Here is a 12412-nt window from a genome sequence, read left to right as displayed (position 1 = left end):
TTCTCGATAGCACTTCCTCAAAAGTAGTCCCTGAGTGCCACGACGACTCACATGCCAATAACGACAACCCACCACAGTCGCACACGGACTTCCACTTTCCTTTTTACTTAATCCATACTGTTCATTCACCATTGTTTTCCACAACTATCTGCCGAAAGAAAGGGCCGGATATGTCTGGTTCCGACCAACCATCGCCGTCCCCGAGAAGCTTCAGTGAGGTATCAGAGGAGGAGCTGGTGCGGCTGAGCTTGGATCTGGTGGCCGCCGCCAGACAAAACATTGGGTTCTTGAGAGATGTTGCAGAATCGCATTGGCTCCATCACACACCTGTTCTTGTTGAATCCATTCGTAGGTATGTAGTTAATAAATACGTACACCACAAACCCTTAATCTGTGGGTGTTTTTAATGGCTTAAATTGCAGGTATCATGAACTATGGATGCCGATGATGTCTGATCTTACGCCGGAATCAGGCAAACCGCCGATGATCCTTCCTTCTCTTGATATTGAATGGGTTTGGTTCTGTCACACTCTAAATCCGGTATGTATGACTTCTTTTCTGAATCGATACTTGACTTTTTAACATTCCAAATCAAAGATTTGTACACGAAACTTTATTTCAGGTAACTTACAGACAATACTGCGAATCAAGATTCTCGAAACTCATCGGAAAACCAGCCATTTTTAACAAAGAAAACAAGGATTATGCTTTAGAAAGATGCAGAGAGATTTGGATTGCTAAATACCCATGTGAACCTTTCGAAAATGATTCCGATTCCGGTGACTTTCACGAAAGCAAGATTCTTCCGGCCGATCATCTTTTGGGAGAAGTATCTAAGCAAAGATGTCTCTTCACCATGTTTTCCAAGCCTTATATGCTAGAACTCGTATACTTAATCGCTGCCAAAAACCGATACAAGGGCTTTCTGTTTATATCACAAAAATTCGCCGATAGCAACTCAAGTTTTGTACCCACATCGGATATTCTACTGATGTGGATTACTCATAAGGTATTAAAAAAGAATACAACTTTAGCACCTGAATCCATAAAATTGATCAAAGTCATGATGTTTAATGAATCAGAGCTACCCGACAGCATATACGATTGATGGGAAGGAAATGGAGAAGGTCGTTGGTTCTGGAGAATCAGTGAAGGAGGAAGATTTGGAGGTGACGAAGAAGCTTTGGGAGAAAGTCTTTGATCAGCCATATGAGAAAGCCGGCTGCTCGGCCATTGGGGGTGCCGGCGGCCTAACCCCACCGCCGCTTCACTGGGAAGTTACGGATACCGATGTCAACGTGAAGTACCGGCCATTGTTGCCTCGATTCTTGCTTGAGGTCAGTGGTCACCTTATACCGTTTCTCGATCTTAAATTCTTGATAATCTGAAGTTTTATTTACGAAAATAGGTTAACATATTGGTAAAGCAAATCCCTATGATGAAGACACTCGATATGGACGTATCAAAGGAGTTTTTACGCTTCCAGTTCCTTCGATGTCACCGAGACCTTAAAATAAACAACCCCATATCCACCCTTCCTTCAAATTCATGGCAGAAATTAGTGAATCTTTACTGTGAGTTTGGGACGAAAGGAATGGTGGTTGAACTAAGGCGAAAAGGGGGAGTAGTGTGTATGAATGGAAGTAAGCTGCTGGATTCCAAGACTTTTATGTGGAATGAGTTGCTTCGGGCAACTTCAATCACTTTGGATGGAGTGGTCGGGCAAAGAATGAGGGTGGTTGTATCGATTACGCCACCTGCCCAAGCACCATACTTGTTGAAGTCGGTGCCTGACCGGGTGACCGACGATTCGGGAGCCATGGTGTCGGAGGTGATTCTGAAAATGAACCAGTATCGGCCTCAAGAAGGCCGGTGGCTGTCTCGTACAGTTCTTGATCATGCAGGAAGAGAGTGTTTCGTTATTCGTATGAGGTTACATTTTTTAGTAATTACATTATTCTTATCTTTTATATGTCAGCAAATTAACCACATGCTGTAAGTAACATTATTTTTTCGATTGTAATGGCAGAGTTGGAGGCGGGTTTTGGAGACGAGGTGGTAACAAGCCTAGGGTTGTAAAATGGGAGGATCGATGTATAGAAATACGAGAAGGCTCGTGGTTGTATGTGGCTGGTTCAATTGGGAGAGCCCCGGGTATGATGTTACAAACTCGAATCCACATTCACCATGACTTCCTATTTTTTGTGTCTTGTATTGACCTAATCTTATATGGTATCAATTCTCATATGTGATCTAGTACAGAGAAGGTGATAGGAACCGCAACACCGAAGAAAGCGTCCCAAGGGTGGCAAGCTCAATGGAGCCTTTCAACCGGACATGAACTGTTTATGCGGTTGGAATCATCAACCGTTATGGATTTCGATCTTAAAACCACTTCCTCCACCGGTTCACAAGTAAGAAACTCAATTCCAACTCAAAAACCTAATACTTGAAGAATGTGAGAATCCACAAATGAGCTCTTAGGTTCAAGTCTGAGACATTGTGATTTACCTTCTCCATGTTGACTGTATGTATGTCAGGTTAGGTTGTTAAACGGGCGGAAAATGCAGTATTGTGATGATGAAAACGGAGGCGACGAAGAGGGTTTCGTGACACTTGTTCGGTTCACGGAGGAAAACCCTAGCGGGAGAGCAACGGGTCTATTGAACTGGAAACTGTCCTCGGTGGAATTCCTTCCGGAAGAAGATACGGTATTCATGTTGCTTCTTAACATGGCGATACTTAGGAGTGTTACAGAAATTAGAAGGGAAGATGTGGGAAGTTTGTTGATTCGAAGGAGGCTGAAAGAAGCAAGACATGGAGCCCGGGATTGGGGCTCGGTTATCGTGCTTGAGTCGTTGGTGAAATCGGTTTATGTTAAGCCTTGGTATTGGAATGCTGAGGGTGTAATGGCACGAGAAGGGGTGGATTATGTGACAAAGAGCTATTCGGCTGAGGAATGTGGTGATGAATTGTATAAGCAAGCGTTGTTTGGTTGATTGATGCATATTCATGCCTTTTGTTTGAGTTTGTTTAATTATTTGTAATGATTATTTTCAATTATAAACTTTCATTTTATATATTAATTTATTGTTTTGGCTAGCGGTGCACAAATAGTTTTTTCAAACAGGTCTGCTTCGGGTTTTTCCACAAAGGTCAAAATGGGTTTGAGTGAACACCGGTTAGGTTTAGAAACCGGTTGGGATGCAAAAAAAGGTCAAATCTATAGGAACGGTTTGAAATAGGTTCACAAATCACAACCGGTTTAAGTGATATGAAAAAGACTTCTTGTGCGTTTCGTTATAGAAAAATCCTTTGTTTTTCAGAAATTTTTTCTAAGAAAAATTGAAAATTTTAAAACTTGTTTGGTTTATTATTTTTTCAACAAATTCTTCAAGAAAAAATTAACTTTCAATTTTCTAAACTACAGCTTTTCATTATTTGGTTCGAATTTTTGGATTGAATTTAAGTTAAACCGAAATATTATTTTGAATTGGTTTTGTTTATAAAATAAGAACCGAATAGTCCAAAAAAACCGAATAAAAATTTATTATTTATTTTTAATATATATATATATTTAATCATTTATAAATTTATTATTTTTTTTAATTATTAGAGACTTTCATCCAATATAATACCTTAATATGTACTTATCAAACATTTTTGCCGGTGAAATATTAAACTATAATCAGTTTTTCTTAATAGTATTTTATAAATTAGAATTCATAAAGAAAAAGTTTTTTTTGGATAATTTTATAGAGTTGACTAATATTTAAGTTATATATTTTTTAAAATGTATCGCCTCTTAAAAACCGAATTGTAAAAACCGATCCAACCGAATTGTAATTTGGTTAGATCGGATCGAATTTGAATTTAGTTTGGATTATTCAGATCCATATTTTGAAAACCGAAATCTATTTGAATTTACTTGATCGGATCGGATAAAATCGATCCATCCAAATGAACATCCGTAACTACAAGCGACTTGTAAAATTTTATAAATCAAATAATTATTGTTTTCTGTACCTTTTCAATTCTGAAAGCTTTTTAAAATAGAAATGGTATTTGGAAACTGAATTCTACAACCAAACATCTCTTCATGTTTTCGCAACTTTTCCGTTGAACTTGATATATGCGGTAGAATTTAACGAAATTTTCATGGTTTATCAAAAACGGATCGCTGGCAATCGAATGTCACAATTATTTTTTTGTTTGTGGAAAACTAACCCCTTCGGGTTTGCATTATCACTCATCAATAATATAATACAATGTTTAAGATAATTACATAAAAGACCCTGATCTATACAATATGTATGAAACCAATACTAAACATAGAGAAATAAATAATACAATTAACACTCCCCCCAGTTTGAGCGGGAGGTTCCCTAATGCTTAAATTGTCCCAAAAATCCAAAAAACAATTGTGTAGGTAGTTCTTTAGTAAAAATATCTGCAAACTGATGAGCTGAAGGAACATGTAACACACGAACTTGACCAATAGCAACACGTTCCTTGACAAAATGCAAATCTATTTCCACATGTTTGGTTCGTTGGTGTTGAACCTGATTATAAGCTAAGTACATGGCACTCACATTGTCACAAAATACAACCATAGAGCGAGTCAAAGGGCAAGAAAGCTCAAGAAGCAAATTTCGGAGCCAAGTAGTTTCAGCAACTACATTGGCCACCCCCCGATACTCAGCATTAGCACTAGACCTAGAGAGGACGTGTTGACGTTTAGAGGACCATGAAACAAGATTGTTGCCGAGATAAACGCAGAACCCAGAAGTAGACCGACATGTCGAGGGGCAGCCAACCCAGTCAGCATCATAATAAGAAACCAAACGATCGACATGAGTCGGACGGATGAACTGACTATGGTGAAGTGTAACTTGAAGATAACGTAGGATATGCTTAATGGCTAGAAAATGTGGTTCTTGTGAGTCATGCATGAAGAGGCAAACTTGCTAACCGCATATGCAATATCTGGACAAGTGAAGGTAAGATATTTTATCATCCCGGATAAACTTCGATAGAGGATCGGATCAGAAATCAGCTTCCCAGATGATGAGAGTTCCAGTTTGGTTTTCGTTGGAGTGCTACAAGGATTGTAGTAAATCATATCAACTCGGGATAGAATCTCCTTATCGAACACAATCTGGGAATGAAACAGATTGGTTGAGGAATGGGTAGCAGCAATGTCGAGGAAAAATGACAAAGGACCTAAGTCTGACATGGAAAATTCAGACGATAGTCTTGTAATAACTCTCATGATGAGAGATGGGCTAGAGGCCGTGAGAATGATATCATCCACATAAGAAAAAGATAGATAGTCTCCGAAACACGGTGAAATGTGAAAAAGGGAGGTGTTTGACCGACTGCTGGTGAAGCCAAGAAAAGAGATCTAAACAGCAAACCGTTGATACCAGGCGCGCAAACCCTGTTTAAGGCCGTATAAGGCCTTACGTAGGCGACATACATGATCAGGGTGATTTGGATGAAAGTAGGCATGTGGTTGTTTCATGTATACCTCTTTAGTTAATTCACCACGAAGGAACACATTTTTGACATCAAGTTGATGAATAGGCCAGTGACGTGAGATAGCAATGTTGAGAATGATGCGTATGGTAACATGTTTAACAACTGGACTGAAGGTATCATCAAAGTCAAGACCAGGTTGCTGAGAGAAACCCTAGGAAACTAATCTGCCTTTGTAGCGATCGAGGTTACCGTGGGAGTCAAATTTATGACGATAGAGCCATCAACAACCAATAATATTGGTAGTGGGAGGACGAGAGACGATATTCCATGTGTGATTGTCAGTGCGGGCTAACATTTCAGCATCCATAGCTAACTTCCAATTCGGATCACTCATAGCCTAAGCTATGGGTCTAGGAATGGATGAGAAGTTGGAAGTAGCAGAGAGATTAAGAATGGTGCATAGTTTTAAGGACCCTATACGATAGCGAGTAGTCATGGGGTGACCAATAGGCTGGGATGAGAAGGAGTATGTGGAGGGGGAGGGTGGTGGAGGAGCCATGTGTTCGGTTGGAAAGGAAACGTGTAACATCTAAAAAATCACAACCAATTTAAACTTTTCAAAATAACCCATTTACTAATAAAAGTGTTTACAAAACCATTGTTTCCAAAACATTATTTAAAACCAGAGTCTCCCAAGATCAATAACATAAAAATCAGGATGTGTACGGTCACCCCTTCGCCTTGCCACAATCCTCTGTAGTAACTGAAATCATAAACTAAAATTGTAAGTACAAAGCTTAATGAGTTCCCCCAAAGTACCACCACGTAAACATAACAAATAACAACATGTGTTGGGTCCACAACTAAGAGACTGGATTTCCCCTAAGCCCACAGTAAGTCTAGCTTGCCTATCGGGCCCACAGCTCATATCTGGCTTGCTCCTGAGCCTACAACATAAGTCTGGCTTGCTCTCGGGGCCCACAACTTATGTATGGCTTACTCTTGGCCCAATAAGTCATCGGACCGGAATACCCTCAGGCCCTCAGTACGAGTCTGGCATACCAACCGGCCCTCAGCTAGTATCTGGAATGTTCCCGAGCCCTCAGTATGAGTCTGGCATGCCGATCGACCCTTAGCTCATATCTGGAATGCTCCCGGGTTTGTTGGCTACAACACAAAGCAATAAAACCTCAACCCAATCCAATATGTCGGCATATAACAGATAACAAACATATTCAACAGACAAATAATCATGTAGACAGAAATCACAGGTAGTCCTACAGATCTACCGGTCTACGCATATCAGCAACTAGCATAAATTCATACAAATCTATCCCATACTCAACATATCAATGTATAGCAGGATATCAATCCAATGGTCCGACCTTGGTGCCTTCGACCCGTAAGTATAGTGAGGAAAACTCACCTCTCAGTCTAAACGATAGCTGATAAGGTCCCGACTCCGAATCTTAGCTCTAACCGTCACCTATCCATCCAAATGACCAATTCTCAAACACAATCCAAAATACCTCTAGTTCAAACTTGGTCAACCCTGGTCAAAGTCAAATTCAACGATCAAGGTCCCAAAAGTCAATATCCCTTCCCAGCGGAGTACGCCCAACTTACCAAGAGAGTATGCCCAGCGTACTCTGATAATCAATATTCAAACTTTATACGTCAAGAAGAAAGATCAATGTGCACAAAGTCTGGATCTACAAGCTCCAATGCAACCAACACTTCTTCAATGAGTTCCTTCTTCTCCAAGGTGCACCAAGAACGCTCAAAAGCACTTAAAAACACCTTCTTTTTGCTCACAAGGCTCAATCTAGGGTTAGGGTTTCAAGAGAGGGTGTTGGAGAGGTGGGGGCTGAGAATGGAATGGGTTTAGGGAAGTTAAGGAGCTTAAATAGGGCTCAAACCACGAAAATAGGGTTTGGGAACTGATCGCGTATGCCTAACGTACTAAAATTACGCCCAACGTAGTAGGGATGCCCTAGTACGCCCAATGTACACGTTTGAGTACGCCCAACGTACGCGGATCAGCCCAAAACCGCCCTAACTTCAAACGGTCATAACTTCTTCGTTCCAACTCTGTTTTCGACATTCTTTATATCCATGGATAGGTGTTGAAGAGCTCTACAATATTATCTAGATATCTTGGACTAAAAACTTCTCGAACAAAAATCCATATTTCATGCAAGAACCCGGCCTATGACTTTTCCCTTTCTACCCTTCGGCCCAAAACACACATTCAAGGGTAAAATCTCTTAACTATCATTACCTCCTTCCAAAAGGGATAAACCTTGCCTCCTTAAGGCCCAAAACCTTACACACTCGACTTCCGGTTCATGGCTCAGAAATGGCAGGAAACAGGATGTTACAATTCTCCCCCACTTAAATTAGATTTCGTCCTCGAAATCATCTCTCGCTTCTGCTTCACGACGGAACCCATAGCTGAAAACCCGTAGATTTGATCGGCTCTAAACCTCCTCGTCCAATCACCGTCATGATAATCTCGCACATAAGTGCACAATCGCGACGAGAACCAACTGGAAAATAGAACCACTGGCTATTTACTGTTGTTGAAACCTCCATTAAAAAACAAGGCGACTCCCAAAGCGAGTCTCATCTATATAACCGCTGTAGAGAAACACACACAACGCCATCATATTCCAAAACTTTCTAGCTATAAGACCGAACTTCTAGTGAGAATCACAGAGTCGGGGACTCTCAAAACTACAATCACCGAATCAAATCTATCAATATGCTTCCCGAGACCGGGAACCCATCAAATCTAAACTTTAGAACCCATATTCCAGGACTGATATTCATCCATTTGTTGAACCCAACCCTTGTCTTTGACTAAGAACACCACCAAACACGCGGAATGAAGTACTCAAAACACATTGATCGTGAATTTCAACCAATTCCAAATCCATAAGATGTACCAAAAACCTTAAATAAACCCTTGGCTCCCTGACACGCCACTACAAATCCACTGCTCCTATGAGCAAAGATGATCAATCCAAGAATTTTCACGTTTCATCCAACCCTTATCAGCTTAGGTGTACCCCCACCTGGAAAACCACTCGAGACATTCACAATGAACTTCATGACTCGAGACTCCATAACCGATACCCAACCTTGGTAACCAAACCCCTAATAACAACTCACGAACAAACGTGATTTATAATGCAACCACTCTGCAAGAGACTTTTGTATGCACGAATGATACTCCCTATAACCCTTAACTACTCACTTTATTCAAACCAGTTGGTTCGTGAGTCTCCTGACTTTCCATAATGCACCAACACAGAAAGTACTACAAGCAGAAGAAATAAACAATCATGATCACTGGGCGTACAACCTATGTCTGGAATACCCTTACAAGGTCCTCAACATAGGCATGGATTGCCTCCGAGCCCACAAAATGAGTCTGGAATGCCCTTCCCGGCCCTCATCCCATGTCTGGAATGCTCTCGATATTACACCGATCTTTTCGACATTCCATCATTCGCCTAGAAACTAACGACCAGCACCACGGGGGCCTAAAGATACTCAACCTCATTCCACCGCCTTGCAGGAACCCAATCAACGCCCCTCTCAACGCTAACCGATCGCAACAATGCCATACTCTTTTACCACACATATTTCCTTTCACAGTACAAGCGGCCACCAATGCTAAATCCGACGAAAACATGGTCGTACACGACCCAAGAATGGGATAAGCAGTCGTACTCTTGTTCCAACTCAAAGGCTATATCCCAAATAAGAACCATGCATATAAGTCGAACCAAGTGCTCCATTGTTATCTTGTCCAACCCATATACACCCCTTACAACAATATCTAATGAACTTAACACAATATACAACCTTAGGGAACCCATAACCTTACCCAAAAGGGGCGAAGTACCAGAGTTCAAACGAAATTACGAACCTCAATCATTAACAAAAGACATCCTCATGAACGATCGGAATAAGATCCCATACCTTGATTGAGACTGAACAGACCACACCAATATGTAACTATCTCAATAAAACTTTGAAGGTTATCCAGAAATGTTGTTAAAACTCTAATTGGATCCGCCCAAATACCAACCCTGCCAGCCCGACATGAGAAAAATTAGATTCCACGCAGATCTAATGTCCCTATTGGAAAACTGAGCAACACTGTCCCAAATTCTAGACTCCCAAAAACCAAGGACACCTTCCAAACTTGCGCAGAACTTGACGATAGATCAATGAACATGTTCAAATCCAACTGATACAGCCCAAAACTTACAAAGAATATCGGCTTTGATGTTGTATGAAATGACCACCGATCGAGAACATATTGAAACTTAATCTAGTGGACCAAAACCCTCGAGGAGCTGAACATACCCAACTCTGAAACTGATTTCCTGATCGTCATCTGCCCAAGCTAGACTATAAATAGCAATCCATCCAAAGAGCTAACAATTCCCTCAGCAGCTGATACTCAACCTGAGTGATCCTAGTGGCTCCACATCTATTTATTGGAACCCTTAAAAGGAACCAATGGCTGCAACAATCTCCTAGACCAACTACTTTCTGCTGAGAGACAACTCATGTGTCTCCTGAATGTTGGGTTTTAGTATACTACAACATCTTATGGTGCACATACAACCCTAAATGTTTTGGATGTATGTTTTCTCTAATTATACATACAATATTGTTTCCAAAGCATTAAGCCTACAACTACCATACAATTGACATAAACGAAATAGAAATGAGTTATAGAATTACCTCTTTGTTGTAGCTTGTAGTATTGGCCTTTAAGAACTTAGTTCCCCAAATGTTGCACCTCAAATGGTTCACAACACACCTTGGACAAAGGATGACTTTTGAGAGAGTTTATGCACACTAAAATCGGTTATGACTCTCCAAGAACACTAGCAAAACTTGTGCAACCAATTTTAGTCTATAGGGTGTCATATATATAGTGTAGGAATCCAAGAGTCATGGGTAAACCCTAATCCATACACTTGGGCTTATTATCCATGATCCATGATTCAAGTGGGCTAACTCTTTATGGATTCATCCATAAACTTAGTTCATCATGTATCATAAGCCCAAACCATATATATATATATATATATATATATATATATATATATATATATATATATATATATATATATATATATAACTAATTTACATAATTAGTCCCTATTAATTTAATTAGTCTCTTTTGATCACTAAATTAATCCAAATTAATTATTGATCAATACTAATTAAATCATATGATTTTATATTAATATACTAGAACTTATAATATATTAATAAATCATAACTAACCTCTTCTCAAAAGTCCATCCTATCAAATTGTCGTGGTGATATGCAACCCAAATGGACCATGCTACTCTCGGGTCAAGTGCATACCAATTATAGTTATGGGCTTAGACACCTAATCCAACAGTCTCCCACTTGGATAAGTCTAATAACTATTATTGCAAGTACGACTCCACAACCCGACTAGCAATCGTAGCTCTTAAAAGTCGCTGACGAACTCTCACCTAGTCAATGACGCGTCCATTAGATAATGGATCATATATTCCTCCATTCTAGATATCGTATGGACATGTGACATGGATTATAATCATTCTCTCTGTCCATTTGTTGTTTCCCGATTTCCGATTTATGACGACCAACTAATTGAACAAATCAAATCATTCCAGGCTTGGCCAAGCACTTAGGTTTGTCATCACTAAATCATCGAGGAGCCCACAGATATCGCTTTTATCCCTCTAAGGGTAAAAGGAATGGATAAACTTCGACTCAAATATTTGTTTGTACTTACTCATCAAATCACACACAACAATATGTTTTATAACACCAAGTTACTGGTGCGTTTACATATATCAATGTGCAACCGACTTGTACATTACAACTCACATGTCTTGGTTTCAAGAATATAAGATATTATCGTCTCACAATCACTCGTGATAAAATCCATGAAGTGATTCAGATGAGCGTGGGTTTAATCCAATACTCGAATCTTATTCCAGGAGTACTCATGAACACTACAGCAAGTATGATCGACTGTGGATAGTTTGAATAACCTAGTTATTCGGGAAGTCAAAACATGCAAAGAGAAACACAAGAATAATTGAATCCAATATGGTCTCAGAACTTATGAATATAAATAAAACACCTTTTATTTAATCACCATATTGATTACACATTATTCATTGTATAATGTTTCGATTAATCAACTTAATACTTGAATAAAAATAATAGTTATCCCATGCTCCAAGCATGCACACTATGTTTGCCTATGGTCCTTTCTTTGTGAAATAGATCAATTGAAAGCATGTCAATGACACTTATTTCACAATTCCAAATCCTTATCGTAAATGTAAGAGTACCAAATTCTTGCCATTCGCTATAATCTGTTAGATTTTAAACTTATATGCAATGATCCTCTTGTAATGACTATGCACAAAAGTCACAGAGACTTGGCAACAGACATTACAAAGTATTCCAATGGAGAGCAATTCCATGGAAACGAAGTCTCACATTCAAAGGACGTTCATTTGAACATCCTTCTTGCATTAAGTTTTCTAATCTTACATAGATTTTATGATCAACTTCCACTTATGGAACATTTACATAATCCCATTTTGACTATCACTTCTGAAAAAGAGTTACCTTTTCTCAGAGTATGTCAATATGGTCCTTCCAAAATTCAGAATATACTACCAACTGTCCATAAGCAACCAATCTTTGGTAAACCTCAGATTATCCTCGACAATTGCTTAACCATTTTAGTTGTATCTCATTCTAGTCCCTTTTCCCTCTTAATGCCCTAGGTATTTGGAAAATTAGAACATATTAATATTATATCATATGTAATCGATCCTATACCCAAAGCATTTGGGATACGATACATAATGTCTTACATAAAGACGTG

The 12412-nt window shown here is 39.4% G+C and overlaps 1 protein-coding gene across 1 annotated transcript; it reads left to right on the top strand.

Moving 5' to 3' along the window:
• Positions 1-3102, top strand: LOC145115082 (enolase (DUF1399)). Its single transcript, XM_079051246.1, has 8 exons — positions 1-352; positions 423-540; positions 623-1009; positions 1083-1337; positions 1409-1932; positions 2030-2154; positions 2263-2414; positions 2541-3102. Exons 1-8 carry the CDS (start codon positions 171-173, stop codon positions 2997-2999), a joined length of 2202 nt encoding a protein of 733 aa, XP_078907372.1. The 5' UTR covers positions 1-170; the 3' UTR covers positions 3000-3102.
• The last annotated feature ends 9310 nt before the right edge of the window (positions 3103-12412 follow it).

This window comes from Lactuca virosa, chromosome 5 (assembly GCF_052849685.1).
Source record: "Lactuca virosa cultivar CGN04683 chromosome 5, Lactuca_virosa_CGN04683_v6, whole genome shotgun sequence".
Taxonomy (NCBI): Eukaryota; Viridiplantae; Streptophyta; class Magnoliopsida; order Asterales; family Asteraceae; genus Lactuca; species Lactuca virosa.
Note: the sequence above shows the minus strand (reverse complement) of the source record. Positions and strands in the feature narration are given on the sequence as shown.

Excerpts from the sequence above, each read along its gene's own strand:
- LOC145115082 (XM_079051246.1), top strand. The coding sequence starts at position 171 with ATGTCTGGTTCCGACCAACCATCGCCGTCCCCGAGAAGCTTCAGTGAG. Across the intron at positions 541-622 it reads TCTGTCACACTCTAAATCCG|GTAACTTACAGACAATACTG; the intron begins GTATGTATGACT and ends ACTTTATTTCAG. Across the intron at positions 1,338-1,408 it reads TGCCTCGATTCTTGCTTGAG|GTTAACATATTGGTAAAGCA; the intron begins GTCAGTGGTCAC and ends TTACGAAAATAG.